At 42.3% G+C, this 25952-nt stretch overlaps 1 protein-coding gene across 1 annotated transcript in view; it reads right to left on the bottom strand.

The window, feature by feature from the left end:
* Positions 1 to 298: 298 nt before the first annotated feature.
* Positions 299 to 25952, bottom strand: part of TAF5L (TATA-box binding protein associated factor 5 like) — a 28148-nt gene continuing 2494 nt past the window's right edge. Inside the window, exons 2-5 of the mRNA XM_073338045.1 lie at positions 21423 to 21567; positions 12773 to 12877; positions 9294 to 10018; positions 299 to 2320 (exon numbers count right to left, since the gene is read on the bottom strand). Coding sequence (XP_073194146.1) covers positions 1523 to 2320; positions 9294 to 10018; positions 12773 to 12877; positions 21423 to 21564 — 1770 coding nt within the window. The 5' untranslated portion in view covers positions 21565 to 21567 and the 3' untranslated portion in view covers positions 299 to 1522. The remainder of the gene's footprint in view (positions 2321 to 9293; positions 10019 to 12772; positions 12878 to 21422; positions 21568 to 25952) is intronic.

The raw sequence follows: 25952 nt of genomic DNA, 5'->3' as shown, positions 1-25952 counted from the left end.
ATTTTCTCCAAAGACATTTTGGTCATGCCTTTATTTTGCTGCTCAAAAATATGTAAAATAATTATAAACATTTAAGTTTCAGGTCATTTAAACTGTGGGGGATGGTACGACAGGACATCTCAGGACAAAAATTATGGTATCCCACACTTGAGTTCCTTTAGCGGCAGTTCTACTCCATTACTTGCCATCAAGGTTAGTTCTGTTATGGGGCACTAGTACAGCATAACCAACAACAAGCATCAACACTCCTTGCTGCAAAGCGTATTGAGATGTAACCCAACCAATGAACCTGCCTTCACCTTCCACACAAATCAGCGCAACCCTAAATTTCCCACAAAGAGACTTACGCTTTTTTTTAAACTAAATGCTTTTAATAGAAAACAAAATACAAAATAACTCTTTCCAGAAAGCAGAAGTATTTAATCTTCACTCCAAATGACAAATTAGGACTTGCTTTCTCCTCGGATCCTGATTTTAAATGCTGACGATTTGTTTCACAAAGTGTTCATATAACTGATATTGCAACATTTTGAGAAAAATCCAACACTGGCAAAGCTACCTCTGTGTATGCACAATAATTTAGTAATACTATTTTCCATTTCACGTTGTGTTCCCCTCCAATCCCCCGAAGATTGCCAACTTCCATTTGCTGAAATATTTTTGGTGAGGCGCAGACATGGCCCTTTCCTATGAGGAGTTCAAATTTCTGCTGTTAAGTTCCATCAGGCTCTCACACTCTTCTACGGCCGGGGTGAGTTATTAATCACCCCCAAATCACCACTCTCACCTACTCACTCCACCTCTAAAACACAGTGCAACCAGATTTGGAAAATCCCAAATTCCTGGATCAGGAACAGTTACAAAATATCACAGGCAGTGCCAGGAATGGAACCCAAATGATAATGCAGAGATGGGTTATGATGTCAGATTTCCCTCCCCTTACTAAAAAGGTGAATTTTTTTACATTATTAATCCAAAACACTTCAGTAGTGCTATTGTGAGCTGTAGTGATTGGGACCATTACTGTAAATAGCCATTTTCTTTTAATATAAGGGTCTTAAATTCTGGTCCTCTGCAATACCAGAAAAAAATAAAAGCCAACTGGGCCAGTAGTTACACATATGTGAGCACACTCACGCCTCCGCTAATAGTAGGTAGGATACGCCCTCAGTCAATGCAGAATATTTAAGTGCAGGTCAGCAGCTTGTCCAGTTGATAATTTCACTTGTCTGGACTAGGCTTTTGGTTGTCCCAAGCTACTGGACAACAGGCTTTCTCTTCCCCTCTTCCCTTGCCCTACCAGTATCTGACTAGGTTAAAGTTTTCTGCATTCCCTCTTCCTCTCTCTCTGTTCAACGGTATAGGTCATTTTATGGGAAAGCCATTTGAAAATATTTGCATCATTCTGAACATGTCTGCTAATGGGAGAGAGGAAGAAAGTGTTTCACAGTCAGTAATTTAATCTTAGCTGGTAATGGATTCTGGCATTCAATACACCCACCCACCCACCTCCCTAAAAAAATTAATGTTCCTGATTTTCTTGTGCAATTCCAGTCACCAGAAGAAGATTACAGGCCATAAACTGTACGCTCAGTACACTATTCATCTGTCCAGTATATACACCAACCAGTTCACTGGAAGAACCATCTGCAGGGGCATTGCAGTATGTGTTCCGAATGTCCCAAACCCGAATAGAATTGTCCATTGATGCAGAGGCAATCAAACTGCTGTCGGGACTAAAAGTAAGGCTGGTTATATTGTCCGTGTGCCCCCTCAGTTCTTTGTAAAGAGTGCCAGATGCCAAGTCCCACAGCTTTAACCGCTGGTCTTCTCCTGCTGAAGCCAGATACTTACCATTGGGAGAAAATGCAAGTGCCAGCACAGGGCCACGGTGACCTGTGAAGAGGCGCACAGAGTTCCCCTGTTGAGTACTCCATAAGCGCACAGTTTTGTCTGTGGATCCCGTAGCCAAGTAGTTGGAATTGGGGTGAAACTTGACACAGTCCACATCTGCTAAGTGGCCTGCATATATTCGCAGTGGGTATGTCCGATCAAATGACCAGAGTCTTGCTGTGCGGTCGTGGGAACCACTGGCAAAGTACAGGCTCCAAGGACTTATGTCCAAATCCCAGACAGGGTAGGCATGCCCTTGGTACAACACAGTGTTTGTAAAACTTCCAAGGTCCCAGTATCTGATGGACATGTCCTCAGAACAAGATAAGAGTCCCGAACTGTCTGATAGGAACCTCGTGCTATACACCGGTCCACAATGTCCTCTCAGTATCTTCATTTCTGTGCCTACATTGTCATCATCTTCCTCCTGGACAGTGGAGAAAACAAGAGAGGATATTTATTTGTTGAACGAGAAGCAACAAGTGAAGAGTGGTCTGAAGTGATCTCAGAAGATCCTCTCCCTTGCCACCACCAAAAAATGGAGAACTAGTGGCAGAGTTACAGATATCCATTCTGTGTAACGTAGCAATGTCCACTTCTCGAGCATGTTTGCTCCATGCTAGATCTTCTGCGGACATGCTGAAAGGGTTTTGGTTTTATCAAGGTTTTATCTTCACTTTCCGTACCCCCATTTCCATCTCTGAAGGAACCTTAAATTCAGGGTTTGTCTACATGGAAACGCTCAGGAAAGTTAATCCAATTTAATTTATAAAGTGGATTAAACTACACTAAAAACCCTGGGGGGATGCTCTTATTCAGAATCAAAGTGGCTTTAATTTGGTTTACCTTAGTCCACTTCCAAAGTGAATTAAACTAAATCGAATGAAAGAGACAAGGTGCGTGAGGTAATGTCTTTATTGGGGACCAACATGGCTACAACAACACTGCATAAACCAAGTTAAGGCCACTTCAATTCTGAATAAGAATTCCACACAAGAGTTTAATGTGGTTTAGTTAATCCACTCTAAAGTCACATCTTTATTTAATTTGGTTTAATTTTCCTGAGTGCCCTGTGTAGATAAGACCTGAGATTATATTAAAATAGACAAGACAGGCTATTTTAAGATGTATTCTTTTCCAAATTTCTCCTCCTTTGGCACACTTGCTAAACGCATTTGGTAACTTCCTACTCACTCTCTACTAAGCTCTTGGCAGTAGTGTGGAAACAGATTTTGGCACCTGATGCTTTGGTGTAGTTATTATTGGAAATGTATGTCACTCTGGATAAAAGAAACCCAGACTCCTAGCAGAAAAAAGATGCAGCAGACTAAAAGAAATGAAGGGCAAGCAATAAGCAATACTACTGTGCATTTCCTCCTCCCCAATGCATCCGATGAAGTGAGCTATAGCTCACAAAAGCTTATGCTCAAATAAATTTGTTAGTCTCTAAGGTGCCACAAGTACTCCTTTTCTTTTTGAGGATACAGACCAACACGGCTGCTACTCTGAAAAGAAATATAATAAAGTCACAAATCTTTCCTTCATTAAAGCAGCACCCACAGGAATTTTATGATCTGGTTTACAGCCAACTGAATCTCTATTATGGGTGTGTGGCACAGAGACTACTGGTTCCTACATGCAAAGCTCCATTTTTAGCCAAGTGGCCTTCTCTGCCCTAAATGGAGCATTGCTTGCTGGAGCCTGCACTGTCAGTGAGCCACATCTCCATATTAAAGGTCAGGGCTTGCAATCTGCAGCATATTATGTTAATCAGTTGCAAACCTACGATTCCTGACAAAGTTGCCAATAAGAGCCCACTGAGGTTTCCTATTTTACAGTGCAATTTTAGTAAAAATGCATAAATCCAGAATTTTAGTTATATGCCCTCCCAATCAATTATGATTTCTAGACTATCAGCAAGCACGTGTCACTTCTCTTCTGCTCAGAAGTAATCTCGCATTCCAGTAACCTTCTTCTGTACTCAAAAAATTCACCCAGTTATTTACAGACCACAAATCTTTCACTAGTTGAGGACTGAGTTCCATTCCTTTGTTTCCAGTGTCACACAAAGGACATTCTACACTCCATATTGTATTTTAGTTGAGTATTTCACAGAATCATAGAAATTTATGTCTGGAATGGACCTCAAGAAGTCCTCAGTCCCGGCCCCTGCACTGTGGCAGGACCAAGTAAACCTAAACCATCTCTGACAGGTGTTTGTCCAACTTGTTTTTAATGCTTCCAACTTTCCCCTGGAAGCCTATTCCAGAGCTTAACTTCCCTTATAGTTAGAAGTTTTTCCTCGTATCGAACCTAAATCTCCTTGCTGCAGATTAAGCCCATTACTTCTCGTCCTACCTTCAGTGGACACGGAGATCAATTGATCACTGTCCTCTGTATAACAGTCCTTAACATATTGGAAGACTGTTATTGGGTCACCCCTCAGTCTTCTTTTCTCAAGACTAAACATGCCTCGTTTTTTCAACCTTTCCTTGTTTTCTAAACCCTTTATCATTTTTGGTGCTCTTCTCTTGACTCTTTGGAGCAGTTAGAACTGTAACAGAATTAGGCCTGCGCTGTCATCAATTGTGGGAGTGGGGGAATCCAGTCTCCTCACTTCAATCTCTCTGGTCACTCGATTACAGACCTAAAAGTGGCAATTCTTCAACAAAAAAACTTCAAAATCAGACTCCAAGGAGAGACTGCTGAATTGGAATTAATTTGCAAACTGGATAAAATTAACTTAGGCTTGAATAGAGACTGGGAGTGGATGGATCATTACACAAAGTAAAGCTATTTCCTCATGTTTATTCCCCCCTGCCCCCGCTGTTCCTCAGACTTTCTTGTTAACTGCTGGAAATGGCCCACTTTCACTACAAAAGGTGTCCCCCCCACCCCGCTGGTAATAGCTCACCTTACCTGATCACTCTGGTTACAGTGTGTATGGTAACACCCATTGTTTCACCTTCTCTGTATATATAAATCTCCCCACTATATTTTCCACTGAATGCATCCGAGGAAGTGAGCTGTCGCTCACAAAAGCTTATGCTCAAACAAATTTGTTAGTCTCTAAGGTGCCACAAGTCCTCCTTTTCCTTCTCCTTTAGTAATTTTTCAGAATTACTGCTCCAGACATGAAATGTGATAATACACACTTTTCTTTGATATAGTATAGCACTGAGCAGAACTGAGAATATCAATCATCCCTTCCAAAGAAGTTACTACTGCAGGTTAGAGCAGCGTGAACAATTTGTTTCCTCTACATTTCAATATGCAAAACCCTACCCTTTTCCAAGCCAACTACATGCCTTAAAAATTGTATTTTATTATTTGTATGATACGGTCTGAAAAAGAAAAAAAGAATTTTTAAAAGAAAGTATTAAAAGAACTTTCCAAATGTCTATCTCTGGTATGAGATTTTTTTTTTTTTAAATCTACTCCCCACTGGTGAGTAGGAAATTTCGCCAGGGAAGTAAAGGACTTGATTTCTACAGAACTGAAGTGTTTTTATTTTTAAAGCCCTTTTGGTTGCAAAGGTTACCTTCCAAATGTGAACCAGTGCAGTGTCATCTTCCTGAGTCTACAGACAGCAAGCTCAATGTGCCCTTGCTGATGCTCAAATCTTTCTCTTACATCAGCTGCTGTGTGACATTAATTTAACTCTGGTAAGTTTCACCGCTGCTGTTTGTATCTCTGTGGGCAGTAGTTAAACTAACAAGAATCATGGTGATTTAATTTTACTCTGCCACTACTTGGAAAAAACTATGAGCAGCAGATGCAGGTACTTGAGAAGGACCCATAAAGCAGGCCGAAGGACAGGTAGAATAGCAGAGAGAGACTCCGTTTCCCTGCAGACATACATGCACACCGAGGGCAACAGCAACCAACACTTGTGGAGAAAACAATTAAGGCTGTGGTATATTGCCTGAAACTAATAGGAGGTGATTTTGTGTGTGTGTAAATATGAGCATGCATACGCACGTGCGCACACACAAATAGTAAAGAACTATTTTCTCCCAAAGGGCAATTTTTTATTTTTAGTATTGTCCCTAGAGCCAGTCTGTTTTTATTAATTTTGGGAACATTTATATAAAATCCCTGAAGTTATTCTTTTTTAAATGACAAACATTTCATCCTCAAACCCTTCCATCACAGTCACATGTTGGGAAAAAGGGCCAAACCCAGCCCTATACCCTTGTGCCCAGCAGCACTTAGAAAGTGAGCCAGGCCTCAAGATCTTTAATGGGAACAATGTTGGGGCCAGGCAGCATTTCATTCTTCCACCCCCATCCCTCCACCAGCAGATAATCTTGGAAACCTACAATATCTCTCTTGTCCTGCAGAGCTCCTAAGGTGTTCAAGAGGGAAGCCCCATTCCTGCATACAGCTGCACAGCAGGGGAAGACGCTTGCTTTGAAGAGCCCCTACCCTCTGCTAGAAAAGAGACTCTGCAGGACAGTCTTCAGGCTGCTTCCTCCAGTATTCCTCCTGCCTGGTACCTAGTGGCCGTTAACCCCTCTCCTCCACTCATAGGCCCCCTACCACTCAGTATCTTCAGAGCAGAATTTAAGCAGAGCTGAGTCTGACTTCACATCAGAGTTTAGGAGCAACCACTCCTACAGCTTGGAACAAAAAGCAGTATTTTTTGCTGTTCATGTATATAGTCCTAGACACTTACATGACAACATTGCAAAGAGGGCAATTAGGAGGCTATTTGCCCAGGTGCAAAATCACATATTACACTGGACTGAGAGTATACAGCTAAATGAGAGAATATTAATATAAAGCCTATCACACATGTGATTATAAAGACAATGGACTTGCCTTACCCCAAAGGGCAGGCTGAAGCCTCCAGTACTCTTCAGAGATGAGACATCACCAGCATGTTGGGGCATTACACTGAATAAGGAACTTGCTTTTCAGCCACGTAAATTAGACCTGCGAAAAGCCTTTTGACCCTAATAATTTTAGGGCATTGTGCCAAATAGAAGCAATTGCACTTCTGTAACACTCATGCTATGGGAATTATTTTAATAACCGAATGTCTCTTTTTGTTCATACATAGAGATGTATAAAAAACCTGATAGTGTACCACCAGTGCAGTAACAGCAAACGATCTATTGAACACTGGTGCAATCTTACAATTTTACATCATGAGAAACTGAATTTAGCCATTTAGTTTACTGCAAATTAGAAACAAAGTTGAAGGCAAATTACTTTAGGCACTAAGGAAATGCAATAATCTCCCCAAAACCAAAGTATCTTGAGTGAGGGAAGAAAAACAAGACAATAAAGAAACCCTGTACCTCCAAAGTGAGGCATCACCAAAGGCTGTTCTAAAGCACTCATTGCTGTAGCATCCAGATACTTTTTAATCTATGTTATCCTGTGTATTGTATATTTTCCACAGTCACTGATCATTTATACATGAACAGCTCTCCCAGATACAGCCTTTCCTTTCACTATCACACATCATGGCAGCTCTGACCAGCCAGAATGCTCTTGCTCTGCCTATATAGGTATTTAGCGCCTCCATCCCAGTTGTATCTGAATGCCTGTTCTCAAGTTTGAACTCCTGGATTCCTGTGGCAGCATATTCTCATGAGTGGGCTCTCCATTCTGGAATTTTTTCTCTTTCTAGCCCAGAATTTGGCAATCTTAGGACATGTTGCAAGAAGCGTGTTCGTCCAGGTTTTTCCTAAAATTTGGTCCTGCTGTCAGGATGGTTGGGGGTTTTTTGGTCAGTGGGTGAAGGTGGTGGGGCAGAAATTGCTTGGACGTGTGCTAATTTTTGACAAGATATTGTTTTAAATTTGCATAAAAATATTACAATAGACACAAATGTTAAATAATCAGCAAGAGCCATTTGCACGCAGACTTCCAAAGCCATTTCAGAATACATGTAATGGTATGTAAACACTTGCTAGCAAGAAGCAATATACACTCCAAATACATTGGCAGTGTTTTGCTATTCAGAAGTTAGATACGTAAACAGGGGAATTTATATACCATAGGGCAGCCTGAAGCCAAAAGGCAATCTGAGGTGATCTGCATATTTGTCAGAGCACTGATTCAAAGTGACAAGTCCTATGGACTCCCAGAACCTTATGATGAAGGTAGTTCACAGCCTGATCTTGGGATAGCCTAAGCTACCAATTTGTACACCCACCTGAACGGGTTAACTCAAGTCATACTGAGTACTGAGCCACATTGCTACTAAGCCTGGAAGTCTGCCCCAAGATGACAAACAAAACAATCCCTCCTCATAATTAGGGCTCTGAGTTCTCTTTACTATGTCAAAGTAAACAGTCCCTCACTATCTAGATGCTACTGGGTTTTCTTTAAAGAGCAACACAAAATAGCAAAGCAGTAGCGAGAGGATGTTCTCACAGGAAGCTGCTGAGCACAAGAATGAAGGACACCTTGCTTTGAAGGATGATTAAAGAAAGTCAGAGTCACAAGTCCTGATCTCCTAATCAGATGCAAGGTGCCACATGGGTGGCTGCAATGGGAGGGCAGAAATGGGGCAATTGGCACTAACTAAAAGAGATGTGGAATAAACTAGATGATGCCGTCTAGCAACGCCTTGGGGGGAAGGCCAAGTATGCAAAGAGATACGCATCATTCTCCTCTCAAACATTACAAAGATAGACTAGCAAGTCTCTTACATTTCTACAATGCAGTTTCCTTAATATAGACAGTTCTGCATACTTTCTCTAGACTAACCATTTACCCGCTCATCTGTTAAATCACAGGTTCTCAACCTTTTTGGAGCCTCCCTTGAGACAGTTTGAGAAACGGGCATGGCTCCCACTTCCATGACTCCTCACACCAGGCCCAGACCCCTTCTGCTCTCTTCTTTTTCTGTCCATTTTCTATCTCCTACCCTCTTCTGTCTGCTCCTTTTCCCCTTTCTTGTCTTGTTTTCCCTGTTAATTTTGCTTTGTATTGTCTTATTCACTGTTATTCGCTCCTGGTATCCCTCCAGCCTCACTCGCAGGCTACATGCTTCTGGGGGTTGGGCCTCCACTAGCGGTTCAATGGTGCCAGGTTGCATGTGTTCTAGTGGCTGAGCCAAGTACAGAGGGAGCAGGAAAAAAGCAGCTAGGACTGGCAGGCTGCTGCCTGAGCTTGTCCACATAAAATCCTCCCACAGCTCTCTGCATTAAGGGCTGGTGCAGGAGAAGAGAGGGATGGCAGTAGCTCATAAAAGACTTTCATACTGGGGTGGAGCAGATTCAAGGTCATTCAGCTTTTCAGTACCCTCACAGTTCCTCTCCCCTGTTCCATGAAGCCCTATTCCCACACTCAAATTAGAAAACATTTCTTTTAGCCTTTCTAATATAAATAGTCTTCACACATTCCAAAATGTATAGGGTGAAAAATAAGGATATTCAGACCTCCTCATCCACGATGTCACAAGCCAGACGGATTCTGGACACGTCTACAAGATGAGGCTCAGATTTTAACTTCCTGGATCGCAAGCTCCACAGCTTTACACAAGAATTATCAAACCCAGCAGCAAGCAGCTTGCTATCCGGCGAGATCTCTGCTGTGTTCAGCAACTGCTCTGTGTTATAGAAGGCATAGAAACATATGGTGGTTAGTGAAGGAGGCCCGTCCTTGACTCGTTTAATGCTGTCCTGAAGTAAATCCAGCGCTGCTTCATTCTGCAGTATGGAAGCGGGCATGTCTGTCGTTTCCAGGCCATTGCTCTCGTTGCGTGAGGAGCTGCCACTGGCATATAGCTGGTAGTCCGTCCTCTTGGCAGGCTGCACATCCAGGTGAATGTGCAAGGTGAGAACCTTGCAAAGAGCATTATTGTTGTCACTTTGGAGGTAGCGGAGAAGGTAGTTGTAGCTGTCTTCTTGAAGGCGGATAACATACTTGTTGTCCAGAAATGCCCGGAGCTTGAAGTTGGACAGGATGTCTTGAATTGTCAGAGTAGTCTGCAACTGCTCAATGATATCCTTCTGGCTGGCATTCTGCAAGAACATCCCATGGAAGCGACTATAGAAACTGTCCACTGTGCTCTTTAGGCCATTTTGGACCATGTTAAGATGGAGGTAGACGAAAAGGGGATACAGAAGAGGCATCACTTCATGGCTGTGCTGGGAATCTGAATCTAAATCAAAACACAACAACAAGCATTACGGTTTCTCTCAATCTATTTTCTGCTAGGAATATAAATCAAGACAATTTATTCAAGCTGCCTTCAATGGCGTAAGAAGACAAATGTCTAGCCTTCTGTTGGTTTTTTTAAATAAATACTTGGTGTCCCTAAAGGGGGTACAGGGAATCTATTCCATCTCTGATTTAAAATACATTTTCAGCTCAGCAAGAGGGAGACTGTCAACATAGAATTCATTTTGAAATAGCTTACTTCTGTTACTAAGAGCCCTTTCAATTAAGGCCAATTTATTAAAATACACACCATAAGCAACATGACAGCTGGAATTTCTTTTATGAATTTAGAAGAAAATTTTCCTATTTTAAATGCTCTATGTACTGAAATAATTGCACTTTAAGATTAGGATACGTTAAAAAACATATTTGTACACCAGACCTCTGTGATGTTTAACAAAGAATTATTTACCTCCTTTATTGGGGCCTGTACTGAGTGGTTTTCCCAACTTCAGTATAACTTGAGTTTGGTTTTTTTTAAATGCATGGAATTGATTCGCAAATGAAGGAAGAGGAACATCCTCACAGTTTATTTTGAAAACGTACTGCAACACGCTGTGCTCCACAGTTTTATTTCTGTCCCTGTTCTCTCTCTCGTTAGCCAAAACAAATCCCAATAGTAATTTCTAGAACACAGTGTCATGTACACCTGATGGGGATGCACCGTACTTTGACAAGACTATATCTGTGTAACAACTCCACCCCTTTTAAGCCAGCTGCTTGGGGCTGTTTTTTCTCCCGGGTTCAACTGGCTGCAGGGAGCTGTAGCATGCCAAGCAGTGCCACAAAAGCCTTGGCAGCATACAGGGCCACAACAGCAATTTACCAGCAGCTCAAGCCTCAACATTTGAGTATGATGCATTCAGATGACTGGAACAAAATATATTTTAAAAGCCTTAAAGGCGGGTCTTTTTCATCCCTTTTTATTTCTTTATTCTCATTTCTCTCTGCCTCTTATCTTTCCATAAATCATTTTCTCTTTTTCCTTTCAAATCAATGAGAAAAGACAATGGAAAAGAACCTAAGTATTCTTCCAACACGTTTTCCTTTCCATCCTGCCATTTTACCTCTCTCTCTGTCTCCTTTTGTAAGCCTCTCCCCCCTCTGCATTCTTTCTCCCTTCTCTCCCAGGTCATGGACAACCAATTAGTGCTTTGCACACACTGAACTCCCAAGCTGCCAGATGGTGCTCTGTTCCATTCCCATCCCTCAGAACTGCTGAGAGGAGCAGGACCTCACTGAAGAAGAGGCTACCATTTGGCAGGAATGAAGGTGGGAGAGAATGGGAACTGCAGGAGCCCTGCAGGAATGCACTGCTGAGAAATGTGCAACAGCAGCTTTTCAGTGCCAGTGGAGACAAAGATGGCAGGCAGCAAGCCCTTGGTGGGCTCCATTTGGCTGCCTGGCTGCAGGTTACACATCACGGATGCAGATACGAAAGTAGGTTAAAGTTCAAGTCAGAAGTGGATCAAGCAGGTAAGATCAAAACCAAAACAGAAGGGGTTAGAAAAGGGGAAAGCAGCTGACAGTTGGAGCCTTGAAGGCGGTCTTAAAGGGCACCTGTGAGCCTCAAAGAGAAGATGCTAAGAAAACTGCTCCCCGTGTCTAATACATGAGGTTTACCTGCAATCCTGAAAAGAATGTCCACACTTTTCAATACTATCTCCACCCGCCAAATCATAAAAGCATACAGTAGTTTGGTACCATTGCATTATTGATGGTCACGATAAGTCTACAGACCAGCTACATTATATACCATGATGGGAAATCTTCCCAACTAACCCTCCTCAACTCCAGCAGGAATATTAATCCTAACTTAAATATAACTGGAATCAATAGAGCTCTCCCTACAGCCATGAAGGGTGGCAGTCACACACAACACTTTGATTGGCCTCTTCTGTACTCCTTTCCCTGGAAGCTCCTCCCATTTTTTACTGCCACCTTACCCCCCCCCCCATTTTTTACTGCCACCTACCCCCCAACGGTCTTTTCGTTTCTAGAAAGATCAATTTTTCCTTCTTTTTGGGGGCACACAGTGATAACGTTGTTGGTTTCCTCCCCACATCCTCTCATCCTAAAAACTTTGGAGCAATGCTCAGGTAAATTTAAAGGAACACAGTTCCCCTGAAGATCTAGGCAATCAAAACGTGAGTTAAAAATAGCTTCAGGCAGTCAGATACCACAATGTCTGAAAAGCTAAAGAGAACAGAAATAGAATAGTACTACATCTCCCTCTAAAATGATCTGTCAATTTTAGTGATTTTACAATCACACTTTCCTTTTTTGATTTCTTAAAAAAATAATACACCTCTCCCGCTCTCCTGTTGCTGCATGGAAGATCCACACAAACATGAGGGTAAACTGACCGACTGAGAAGGGAAACAGCAAAACTGACTATGCTCAAAGTGCTGTCAAATGCACAGAGTAAACATACTGAAAAAGATAAATATTTCTCTCTCTAATCTTTCAGTTGCAGTAATCTTAAATGTTAATTTGTTTTACTTGTTTTTAAAGGTAAGCGGTCGAGTTCCTTTACTCACTAAAGCTACAGGACTTCAGATTTAGGTCTCTTGACACAAAGTCACCCATTCAAAAAAAAATTTTAAAGACTTTGAGCGAACACTGTATGCTATACAAAATTAAAAATGTATACTGCCTGTCCAGAATCTGCTATCCTCCTCCTGCAGCTGCTTACCTGTGAGAAAACTGCGTAATCGTCCAAACTGTACTTCATATTGCTGTGGCTCTGCCATGCAGGGAGCAGCAGACACTACGTTGGCACAACCAGATTCAGATTGGACTGAGGGAATAAAAAAAAAAATTAGAATCCAAGGGTGTTTGTATTTCAAAGTGTCAAAATTCATAGCACAAAACTAAACAAAATGCAACCAAAGAGACAACATTTCAGGATGAATGTGGGCCATGTAATCCAAAGCATTAGATACGGTCTCATGGGGCATTTGACAAACTATTAATCCAAAATTACATAAACTAGGGAAAATGGAAAAGGACAAAGGTTGAAAGCTTGACAAGAAACAATAGTTACTTACCCACTGTTTAATTTTCAAATAAAGCACAAAGTTCTCTGTCTCAAAACATTGTTACAGATCCCTTTAGATTGCTACTAGATAATTCAGCACAGTCCTACAACTCTGTGTGTGCTAAAATAAATCATTCTTATTGAAGCAAACTTGTGTTTCTCTCTCAAATGAATCTATCACACGAAGTGAGGAATTTCCAGAGAATCTGAGTTCTACAATTGAGGATATTAAATCAGATTATCAAATTTCTTGAGTATAGGGGACTGCTTACCAATCACAATTTATCTGTATTACAGCAGTGTCTAGAAATCCCACTAAAGAATCAATGCTCACAAACTCATACCTTTACTTCGTCAAACATCTAGTTTTTATCAAAACGTATCCTTATGCTCTCATGTTTCCCTGACTCCCTGCCCAGAGCCCCCTGCAGCAACCTGCACCCCAACCTCCTGCCCTGAGCCCCCTGATGCACCCCACACCCCTCCTGCACCCTAACCCCCTGCCCTGAGCTCCCTCCCACAGTCCGCACCCCTCCTGCACCCCTGCCCTGAGCCACCTCCTGCACTCTGCACCCCTCCTGCACCCCTGCCCTGAGCCACCTCCTGCACTCTGCACCCCTCCTGCACTCCAACCCCCTTCATACACCCCACACCCTCCTCTGCCCCAATCCCTTGCCCTGAGCCCGTTCCTGCACACCACACCCCATCCCACACTCCGCACTCCCTCCCACACCCCAACCCCCTGCCCTGGCCCCACATACACATGCTATAGCAAAGCTGTATCCACCAACTGATCTGTGCAGTATCTTTTTACCAGCCTACATGATACAAAATACGGAGTAATTTGCAGTAGGGAAGAAAAAGACCTTGTAGTGGTGCTTGTGACTACCTTTCCAATGGAGTTTTGTTTTGACAAATACACGCCATGGCCAAAAAAATAGGTATTACATTGTTTTTCAGAAAGATCAATATTAACTCTGGTAAAGATAGCTCTGACGTGTTCAAAGAAGGGATCCCCATCAGAGGAAGGAAAACCAAAATCTTCCACTTCCTACACCTATACACAGGTCTCTGAGATTCTAAGCCAGGGGTGGGCAAACTACGGCCCGCAGGCCGGATCCGGCCCCTCAGGGCTTTGGATCCGGCTCACGGGATTGCCCCCTGTGGTGCCGCAGGCCCCACGCCGCTCTCAGAAGCGGCTGGCACCACGTCCCTGGGGGGACAGAAGGCTCCGTGTGTTGCCCTTGCCTCCAGGCCCCGCCCCCCGCAGCTCCCATTGACCAGGAACGGGGAACCGTGGCCAATGGGAGTTTCAGGGGAGGTACCTGGAGGCGTGGCAAGGGCAGTGCGCGGAGCCCTATGCCCCCCCAGGGGCCGCGCAGGGATGTGGTTCCGGCCACTTCCTGGAGCGGCGTGGCGTGGGGCCAGGGCAGGCAGGCAGGCAGGCAGGGAGCTTGCCCTGGCCCCGGTGCGCAGCACTGCCACCCCAAGCCGCTTTAGGTAAGCGGCACCAGCCCAAAGCCCTCCTGCACCCTGTCCCCCAACTCCCTGCCCTAAAACCCTTGCCTGCACCTCGCACCCCTCCTGCACCCCAACTCCCTGCCCTGAGCTCCCTGCCGCACCACGCACCCCTCCTGCACCCCAGACCCCTGCCCTGAGCCCCCTGCCACACCCCTTATCCCTCCTGCACCCCACCTCTCAACTCCCTGCCTGCACCTCACACCCATCCTGCACCCCAACCTCCTGCCCTGACCCCCCTGCTGCACCCCACACCCCTCCTGTACCCCTGCCCTGAGCCATCTCCTGCACTCTGCACCCCTCCTGCACTCCAACCCCCTTCCCTGAGCCCCCCATACACCCCGCACCCCTCCTCTACCTCAGTCCCTTGCCCTGAGCCCATTCCTACACACCACACCCCCTCCCACACCCTGCACTCCCTCCCACACCCCAACCCCCTGCCCTGCATACACTTTCCCCACCCAGATGTGGCCCTCTGCCCAAAAAGTTTGCCCACCCCTACTCTAAGCAGACTACATCTGTATACTATTAAATTTTGAATGTCAAAATGTAAATTTAAAATTTTTTAATAATGTCTTGATTCTTTTGCTCTTCCTTCTCACCTGTTTTTTTCTTTTTACTATACTTTTTCTCTCTTCTTATTAATGTTATCATTCCCTCTTTCCTTTACTCCCCTTCTTTTATCCATGTTTATACTCTCCTACATCCTCTCCTTCTTCCCATCTGTCTTCAATCCAACCCCCACAATTTCTTCTTCGGTCTCTTTATTCCTAATCTTCATCCTGGTTCCCCTCTTGCTCTCTCGCGTTCATAAGACTCAGCTATTACAGGCCTGGAAGCCTATAAACAAAGTTGCCAGTTTCCACATGCTGAAGAGAGAAAGGCCAGTCTCCAGCTTACCCCTGTTGTGTTGCACTGGAAAGAAATGGAGATAGCGTTGAGCCAAGATTCACATATACCCTAGCATTACCCTCACCCCTCCTTTATAACAAGTAGGCATATCTTCCATCGAGTTAGGGAAATGCAGTGGTCATGTTTACAAGTTCCCAGGGCTGAGCTCAATTCAGCCGCAGGAGCATAAAGGTAGGTGCAAAACTGCAGCCCCCACTGCGAACAAACCCAGTACTAGTGAAGTTACATGAATAACAATATCCCACCCCTCCCAAATCCCCTATTTCCTAAATATGCACGTCTAAACCCTGTTGGAAGATTGTTTTCCCATAACCCAGCTACTTTGGAAATTCAGAATTGGTAGGAATTCCATGCAGAAGCAAACAGTAAGGGACTGAGAGGCATACTGTGGTGCATAAAATCTTAGAGGCGATGTAAAAAGGAAAAAAAAAGTATATATTTATTGAATGACTTCAAATATGTTTTTCTATTTCTAAAAGACAAAGTTATTAGGATCACTTAATGCCTACAGTTCAGATGCTCTGTTAGTGCTTGGACTTATGGCTCAAAAAAGTCAACATTCTCTATTAGAACTGTAATATACAAACTTTGCTCACATTAACCTAAAAAAGCATTGCACAACAGTTTACAAAGTCAGCTGCATCAGTCATCTGAACAGCCCAAACAGTAGCAGACCCAATTACAAGAGCTTGCCTTTTATGCGACTCAACCATGTACGCAAATATGGCCATTCTCTAATAAAATCTCTTTACAGGGTTAAAGAAAAGAGTTAGCGTCAGCTCTTTAGAATGTTCCAGTTTCCCCAGCACTACCCTTGGCAATAAGTCCTGATTTTGACATTCCCGTAGGCAATGGGAGTGATCTGTCACTCTGCCTATACCACACAGGTGCATTCTACTGAGTATCACTAAATCTCCCCTTAGCCCTGTGTAACTGACTTACTTTTCAAACCAAGAAAATAACCTTACATGTAAGACAGAAGGGTGTTACCTTTGAGTAGTTAACTCGGCTAATCGGGCAGTTATGTTGTTGTGATTTGCTCTCTCAACAATGCCTCTGATGCTCATTGCCATCATGCAAACAGTAAACAGATACTACATATGAGCCAATTATAAGCAGTTAGAATTCTAGTTCTTCCCCTTCCTGACATTCTACACAGGAATCAAGAACGCAATCACTCCCTAAAAATTTCTCTGGAGCAGGGAGAGCTGTTTTCAGGTGTATTTTCCTTCTGAAAGAAATAGAAAGATTTTGGGCCTACATATACACATTTATTTCAGTTCTACCATGGACAGTTTTCCGCCCCACCCTCTCCATTGGCCATGAGTGCATCGATTGATAACATCTGTTCCCTGATTTCAGTTTCTGTAAATGGAGCCAGTTACGTGACCCACTAATAGATTGAAAGGAACTATCCTATCTGAAATGATGATCTCCCTTGTAATTTTCTATTTTGGCTAACGAAAGTGTTCTCTTCAGCTGATACACACAGTATGGCTACTCTCACTTCTTTTTTGTCTGTTAGAAAGTTATCAATTTACCTCACCCACAGGTATATGTGTATATACCTGTATTAGAAAACCCTACTGCAGGTTCACTTGGTGCAATATGCTTCTAGTCCCATAAAGGGCAGAAGATGAGCTGGGACGAAGTTATGCTCCCCAGTGTGTATGCCCTAAAACAGGCAAATAGCTAGAGAGATATAGTGACAATATCAAACATTTGGGATGGGCTGAGGTAAAGCAATTCTGAAGGAAGAAGGAAAAAGTAAGTGCCAGTATAGGAAAGAAAAGAAAAAGTGTATAAATCAAATATAGAGTATGAAATAAATCTAAAAGAGCAGAAACTACAGTACAGGAGACAGGCAAGAATAGTATGTAAATGACCCAGAGAATTAAATGAAAAGATTGTTGTTTAGAAAACAATATGGCGAAAACTAGAGGAAAAGCAAGGGTGGGTTTTGTTAGGGAGTCAGCAGGAGATTTTTAGGAAAAGTGATGAAAATAGTCATTCCAAGAGGCTTTTCTATTGTAGTCTAGTTATCAGTCTTCAAGATCAAGGCAACCTCCATTGTCAGGATATGTTGCAGGAAGACCATCCAACCTCCATAGTCTGGATCAGCCCAGTTTCCATTTATATATTTGTTTGAAGTCACGAAGAAAGAACTTTCCAGAGGTTCACTCTCACCTGGAGAATTGTAACTTATGCACATTGTGCTCCCACTGAACATGTCTGAAATGAACTAATAGTGACCACCTCAACAGATGACCGCTGACAGCCCAGAGTTTGGGATCTAATGAAAACTGATGACTGCGTTCTGGATCACCAGCAACAAAATCCTTGAACTGGCAGGAGGATACACACTAATAAATATAGGTTTCAGAGTAACAGCCGTGTTAGTCTGTATTCGCAAAAAGAAAAGGAGTACTTGTGGCACCTTAGAGACTAACCAATTTATTTGAGCATGAGCTTTCGTGAGCTACAGCTCACTTCATCAGATGTATGCCGTGGAAACTGCAGCAGACTTTATATATACACAGAGAATATGAAAAAATACCTCCTCCCACCCCATTGTCCAGCTGGTAATAGCTTATCTAAAGTGATCATCAGGTGGGCCATTTCTAGCACAAATCCAGGTTTTCTCACCCTCCACCCCCCCACACAAATTCACTCTCCTGCTGGTGATAGCCCATCCAAAGTGACAACTCTTTACACAATGTGCATGATAATAAAGTTGGGCCATTTCCTGCACAAATCCAGGTTCTCTCACCCCCTCACCCCCCTCCCAAAAACCACACACACAAACTCACTATCCTGCTGGTAATAGCTCATCCAAAGTGACCATTCTCCCTACAATGTGCATAATTAAGGTGGGCCATTTCAGCACAAATCCAGGTTTTCTCACATCCCCCCCCACCCCCATACACACACAAACTCACTCTCCTGCTGGTAATAGCTCATCCAAACTGACCACTCTCCAAGTTTAAATCCAAGTTAAACCAGAACATCTGGAGGGGGGGGGGGTAGGAAAAAACAAGAGGAAATAGCCTAAATTAATAGTATCCAATTTGCAAATGAATTCCAATTCAGCAGTTTCTCGCTGGAGTCTGGATTTGAAGTTCCAGACTCCAGCGAGAAACTGCTGAATTGGAATTCATTTGCAAATTGGATACTATTAATTTAGGCTTAAATAGAGACTGGGAGTGGCTAAGTCATTATGCAAGGTAGCCTATTTCCTCTTGTTTTTTCCTACCCCCCCCCCCCCCAGATGTTCTGGTTTAACTTGGATTTAAACTTGGAGAGTGGTCAGTTTGGATGAGCTATTACCAGCAGGAGAGTGAGTTTGTGTGTGTATGGGGGTGGGGGGGATGTGAGAAAACCTGGATTTGTGCTGGAAATGGCCCACCTTAATTATGCACATTGTAGGGAGATTGGTCACTTTGGATGAGCTATTACCAGCAGGATAGTGAGTTTGTGTGTGTGGTTTTTGGGAGGGGGGTGAGGGGGTGAGAGAACCTGGATTTGTGCAGGAAATGGCCCAACTTTATTATCATGCACATTGTGTAAAGAGTTGTCACTTTGGATGGGCTATCACCAGCAGGAGAGTGAATTTGTGTGTGGGGGGGTGGAGGGTGAGAAAACCTGGATTTGTGCTGGAAATGGCCCACCTGATGATCACTTTAGATAAGCTATTACCAGCTGGACAATGGGGTGGGAGGAGGTATTTTTTCATATTCTCTGTGTATATATAAAGTCTGCTGCAGTTTCCACGGCATACATCTGATGAAGTGAGCTGTAGCTCACGAAAGCTCATGCTCAAATAAATTGGTTAGTCTCTAAGGTGCTACTAATAAATATAAATGTATTTACCGTGTTTGGTGGTCAGTTAAAAATATACAGGTATTCATACTCTCTTATCTAAATTAGGTTTTTATTTGTATGCAAAATAGTAAGATTTGCATACACCAACATAATCCCACCAGCATCTACTGTCATACTTTATGTCACTGAGATTATGGCTCCTGAGTCCTAATCTCATTATTACACTGCCTCCCTCTTCCCCACTGAAGCCTTCAGCAAAATCACTTCATCTTTTTACTTCAGTTGCATCCTGTTTAAAATGAGAATACTTCACAGGTTTGTTGTGAAGATTAAATAGAAGCATAGAAATGGAGGACTGAAAGAGACCTTGAGATGTCATCAAATCCAGCCCCCTGTACTGAGGCAGCATCAAGTAAACCTAGACCATCCCTGACAGGTGTTTGTCCAATCTGTTCTTAAAAAACTCCAGTGATGAGGATTCTACAACCTCCCTTGGAAGCCTATTCCAGAATTTATCTATCCTTATAGTTATAAAGTTTTTCCTAACATCTAACCGAAATCTCCCTTGCTGCAGATTAAGCGCATTACTTCTTGTCCTATCTTCAGCAGCCATGGAGAACAATTAATCACCAACCTCTTTTAACAGCCCTTAACATAATTGAAGACTTATCAATCCTCGGTCTTCTTTTCTCAATACTAAATATGACCACGTTTTTTAATCTTTCCTCATAGGTCAGAATTTCAAAATCTTTTATCATTTTGTTGCTCTCTTCTGGATTTTCTCCACATCTTTCCTAAAATGTGGCACCCAGAACTGGACACAGTACACCAGCTGAGGCCTTACCAGTGCTGAGCAGAGCGGGACAATAACCCCCTGTATCTTACATACAACACTCCTGTTAATATACCCAGAATCATATTAGCCATTTTTACAACTGCATCACATTGCTGACTCATATTCAATTTGTGATCCACTATAACCCTGCTACAGCTATTGACTGAAAATGGTTTGAAGATGAAAAGCCGTAAACAAGCACCAATTATCATTTATCTTAGATCTATAAAGAGTTCAACCTTCCATTTACCCATAGCATGCTACACTCTGCTTCGGTATTGTGGTGGGTCTATTCTAGAAATGGAAAAGATCTATTTTATCATCTTCTAGTCCATCTCCCTGCCAATGCAGAATTGTACAGTAACTAGTATTTTATCTAGGCAAGATGTATGTGTCACAAGAAACAGAGTGTGTACCACTCCCCTCAGGAGGCTGCCACAGGCTGAGATCTCACTGACAGAAGCTCTTCCTCCTCCCACCAAACATTAAGCCTATATTTCCTTTTACCTTTGAACGAGTTTCATCCCTCATTATAACCCCCACCCCACCCTTTGGTATTTACATTCTTGCAATATTTGTGGACAGTTGTGTCCCTCCCCTTCAGGTTCTATAGTGAAGAGTGCCATAGACATGGTTTGAAAAACAAACATGTTCCTGGGCCAGAGGGGGATATGTTGTGGGTGGAGCAGACAGTGTAGCAGAGATCCAGGAGCTCTTAGAAGGGAAAGGGAGAGAGAGTGCATGTACACACTTTCCATTCCAGCCATTACAGGGTTCTTTTGAGGGATGTGGAAGGGTCTTTCAAAACTACATGACAACTACTAGCCAGAGAAAGAAACAGTTCCTGTTATTTTTATTTCATATGATTCTGTGCTTCTGCAACACAAAGTTGTACGGGCTTTTCCTATTCATACCCAATTTTACCCTTAGGTTTTTTTTTGCCATCAGTACTCACCAGGTTTCTCCTTCCCACAGAGCGTAAATGAGTATTTCAGAATATTTGCCCACATTAATTAGCTTACTTCTTCTCTATCGTTAATCTTTTTCTTCTTCTGACCATGTTTCTGGATTAGGCCCCTTTACATTTTATTTTCCCCACTACTGTTTGTAACTCCTCCCAGTTTAGTATTTGAAAATTTCCCTTTGAAAATAAAAGTTACTATGTAGAAACTTGGTATTTTCCATTTCTCCTCCCATAAGTATCCATGGAAAATTTACCTGTGAGATTAGCTGCCATCTCTTCAGCAGTCTGACACAGCCTCAGCCCTTGTTTTAGGGGACCTTCCGAGTCCACGTACTGACGGCGCTTGAGGTAGCAGGACACTGCCATCTGAATCTGTTCTGTGCGTACGCGTTTCATGACCTCCAAAAAATTAAAAAAAGATGATAGGGCATAAAAACATGGTTCACAGGTAGGTTATGTAGCTTTTTCCACAAACATAGTATCTGCATTAAACTTGAAAACAAATGGCTCAACACTTCCATTATACTAGCAACCACAAAGGCAGATTCTTTAGATACTGAAATATAAGAGATACCCTTAAGTGCTCATCTCCCAATATCTCAGCATAACTAGACACTGAAAGAGTAAGAGAGAACTGCAGTGGTTAGCCAAAAGATTTTATTTAGCTAAAAGAACATCCATTATAAGGTAGCAAAAGTAACTTGCAAAGTTTGCTTTTTAAATTCGGTTGTGCCTTTCCCTCACCCTCTTTTTCATTGTGATGTATAAGGACGGTTTGAAAGGTATGTTTCTCCTACTTGCTTTTTCACATTACAAATTCAGGTCCTGTTTAGCCTTAAGACTCTGATGACTGGAAAACCAGTGAAATTACATCACACGAATGAAAGCTGATCAGCAAAGAAGGCAATACATTTTTAATCATACAACTTAAAACTTTTTTTAAAGGAAGTTTAAGAGGCAAGAGCTAACATTATACAACTTCTGGGACTTCCAGGAGGTCCTCTAGCAAAACTTGGGAAGACCACAATTAACATTTCTATTACTTCAAAGGTAAAAAGCAGAACTCTCTGCACCCTTCTCTCCCTTACCTTCCCCCCATCCAGCCACCCTTTTTCCACACATCTTTTTGGGTCATCCTTATACAAAAAGAAGCAATACAAGTTAATTAGAAATTATTTACAGTAATGTCAGTGAATTTTGCAAACATTTTCTAAAAGTGTCATAGCTTCATAAAAGAATGAGTCTGATGCTACTTGCATCAGCCTATAGTTTGTGACAAACGGAACATTGGTCAGATGTTACTCGAATCCCCCTTGCCCACTAATGACACTTAGTCAAAAAGCCATAGATTCTATTCAGAAATTTAGGGATGTTTAAGAGCTTTAAATGAAATAAACATCAAACAAGGACAAACGGTTTATTAAATATGGATTAGTGCCAATTTTCTTCTACTGGAAAAACGAGCTAAAGAACCCTATGTCCCTGTCCCCATTCCCACTACAAAAAGACCTGCATTTATTTACCATAAATATGTATGTTTTCTGGTTTGAGCAGCTATGTTTTATGAAGTGTAACAGTTCTCAGACAGGCAACATTAGTTTTATGACTGTCCTTTCCCAAAACAGAACAAAAGTATTTTAACAGCTTTTTAAAGAGCATGACAGTTGCTTAGCTTTTGTTAATACTCACACACATTTTACAGGTTTCAGAGTAACAGCCGTGTTAGTCTGTATTCGCAAAAAGAAAAGGAGGACTTGTGGCACCTTAGAGACTAACCAATTTATTTGAGCATGAGCTTTCGTGAGCTACAGCTACAGCTAAAGCTCATGCTCAAATAAATTGGTTAGTCTCTAAGGTGCCACAAGTACTCCTTTTCTTTTTACACATTTTACAGTTTACAGAGCAGTTAAAACAATTAGCTCTTCTTAAAGTACTCAGTGGGTGTGGATATGAAATTTTAGCAATAGTGGAATTTTAAGAGACCTGTACTATTACAAAGCCATATTTGCTCTGGGGACAAGTTTTCCATCTGTTCACCTAAGTGAGTCAATTGTTGGGGGCCACAAACAAGTGGGTTTTTCAAAGCATTTCTAAGCGGCCTTATTAAATGAAGAAATTGTATGATTCAACCACAGCTTCCTCCACTCAAAAGAGCTAATAAAATCATATAAATCAATATAAGTTCTGCTGATATCTTTAACATTTCTCTGCAGAAGGGAGAGATAAAAGGATTCTATTCAAGTCAACAAAAAAGTGAATGTAGAGAACTCCAAACCCTAATTCCCACCCAGAGAAGCTTAAATCATATTCAGAATCTGTTTTGTTGAAGTCCTGTGTTTTACCCAATACTACAGCTAGTATAACTGATGTAAAGCTCAGTGACTCACCCATGCTCAAACTAAGGCCTTATTGATGCTTACTCTGTGCACACATTTAACTAAATCAGTTTAGAAACAGATTTAACTAAATCTGTGAAACCCCTCTTGTAAAGGCTCTTATTTCATATTATGGAGTACCTTAAACTAAGTTATTTTACATCTTTTTTTAACCAACTTAAACTAAATCACAGTGCCACTCTTAATTCAAAATATGTGCATCTACAAAAGGGCTTTGCACTGATTTAACTACATACGTTTCTAAACCGATTTAGTTAAATTATTGCATAAACGGTGTGTAGACCAGCCCCACACCAGTGGTTCAATATAAAATAGAACCCATAACCACCAGTCTTGTTTTTTTGCTTTAGTCACAGCCTTATATTTCATTACCAAAACTAACATAAAGCTGCATCAAGGAGAGGTGCTCACACATTAGAACACAGCTCCCTTATACAGCTGACTCATAATAAGCCTGTAATGAGTGAAGGGAATCACTCATTACATTGAGGCACAGAGGTGCAGAACTCTAGCAGATCCTATAAAATAGTAATGACGTAAGGGCTGGAGGGGAACAGAGGTCAGTCTTCACCAGCAATTGCTGAATCAAACAGATGACTAATGGAGAAGAGGGTAAGTTTGAGGCAAGGGAGAAAGACAAGAGTTTAAATAGGGCTCTCAAATCCTCATATACAGGGATTGGGCATTTTAGGGATGTTAGACCAATTAGATTAGGACTTGCGATACAGATCAGTTACTGGCAGCTCGTTCAGGCTTGGACTTTTCAGAGCTTTGGGGGTAACAGGAAATCCTAGCTTTTTACATTTGTAGAGCTCTGTGTGGATACAAAATTTGTATCCACATCCGATCTGCAAAAATGGTCCACGAATAGCCATGAATATAAAGTGGATATCTGTGAATTTGCAGGGCTCTATACGTTTGCAGGAAAACACTTACGCCCCTTCACTCTCTCCCTTGCCTGCAACAGGACTGGGATTGACACTAGGAATGACATCTCCTAAGAAGATTTTTTTTTTCCCCTGTAGATAAGGGATGATTTAAAGTTACCAAATAGGTAACACAGGCAACTGAGAACTGAACTTAAAGAATCTAATTAACTACTTATGCTGCTTAGCAATTCCACTTTTGTTTACTCTTGTCACCAAACAGGAACTGCTTAGATGATTTACTACTGAGCAAATCCCCTAAAACATTGCAAATGCATGACATTACTGCTACAGGTGCTATGGTAGTCCACTAAAGCCTCTCTCCTGGAAAGTTATTTTTGCTCCAGCTGTCTATAGCTCAGCTCTACCACTGGCTACCAGACCTGACTCCTCGTGAGAGTTATAATGGAAGCAGGGAAATTATCTGCAGTAAGAGATACAGGAAGAAAAGCCCCCAAAACAATATTCCTAAAGATACTTTGATTTTGATGGCCATTGCAGAGAGCATATCTAAATAAACGTAAGAAATCAGCCATCTAGAATGCTGTCAGCAAGGTTCAAGTTAGGCCAGATCACACCAGGTCAGAGACCTAGATCCCCCCCCACAATCTGCCATCTTGTTCTCCAAAATCTCAATTTTCACTTAAAGTCGTTTGGTCTCCTGATTGTGAAGAAAGCATTTAAAATGTGAAATGACTAACGGCTGCAACAGCCTGAGTCTGCACAAAACCTGAAAATCACTCACAGGTCTGAGCTACATGATTCTTCTTAATGGGGCATCAACTTAAGTGCCCAGGGATGATAATAGGTCAATATTGTTAACTCCTCTACTGCTTATCAAACTAAGAAAGAAAGGAGGGGGAAGATCACGTTATGAAGTGCTGCAGTCTACACAGAATTAAATATCTTGCTTTGATGTCATGAGGGGGTGGTAGGTGGGAAAAACTACTTTTTTTTTTTTTTTTTTTTTTGGTGAAGCCAGAAGCCCACAGGGCGCCCCAAAGGGGGTGCCAATCCCACAGAACCCAAGCCAAGCTTCCCTTCCCCAGAGCAACAAGAACCTAGTCCAATTTGGTGGTTAGTGTGAGGCCAAGGGGCACCCTCCCTGGCTACAGTGGTTGTTGCTTCTCCTTCTGGAAGCTGCTTGCAGACTCAGGCAGACCCTAATGCAGTTATGCTCTGTCCATGTTTTCAAGCTTTTCTTCGCATACAAAAGAGCTAGTAACAACTTTTCAGAAGCCAGCTTAGATTTTGAACTCATCACATGACTGCAAGAACTGGGGCCTCTGCCTTTGTTGAGAACTGTGTATACAAGCCTCCATATGAAGAGTCAAACCTGACCAGCTCAGCAGAGCACCAGTGATCATATTTTGAACATCTGCAGATTTGATGGTGAATGGTGTGTCAAGCATTGACTTGCAGGCAGAGTATTACTGCCTTTTATCCCCAAATTGAGTCCTCG

The sequence above is a fragment of the Lepidochelys kempii genome, chromosome 3, assembly GCF_965140285.1.
Source record: "Lepidochelys kempii isolate rLepKem1 chromosome 3, rLepKem1.hap1, whole genome shotgun sequence".
Classification (NCBI taxonomy): Eukaryota; Metazoa; Chordata; order Testudines; family Cheloniidae; genus Lepidochelys; species Lepidochelys kempii.
This window is presented reverse-complemented; position numbering and strand designations above follow the sequence as displayed.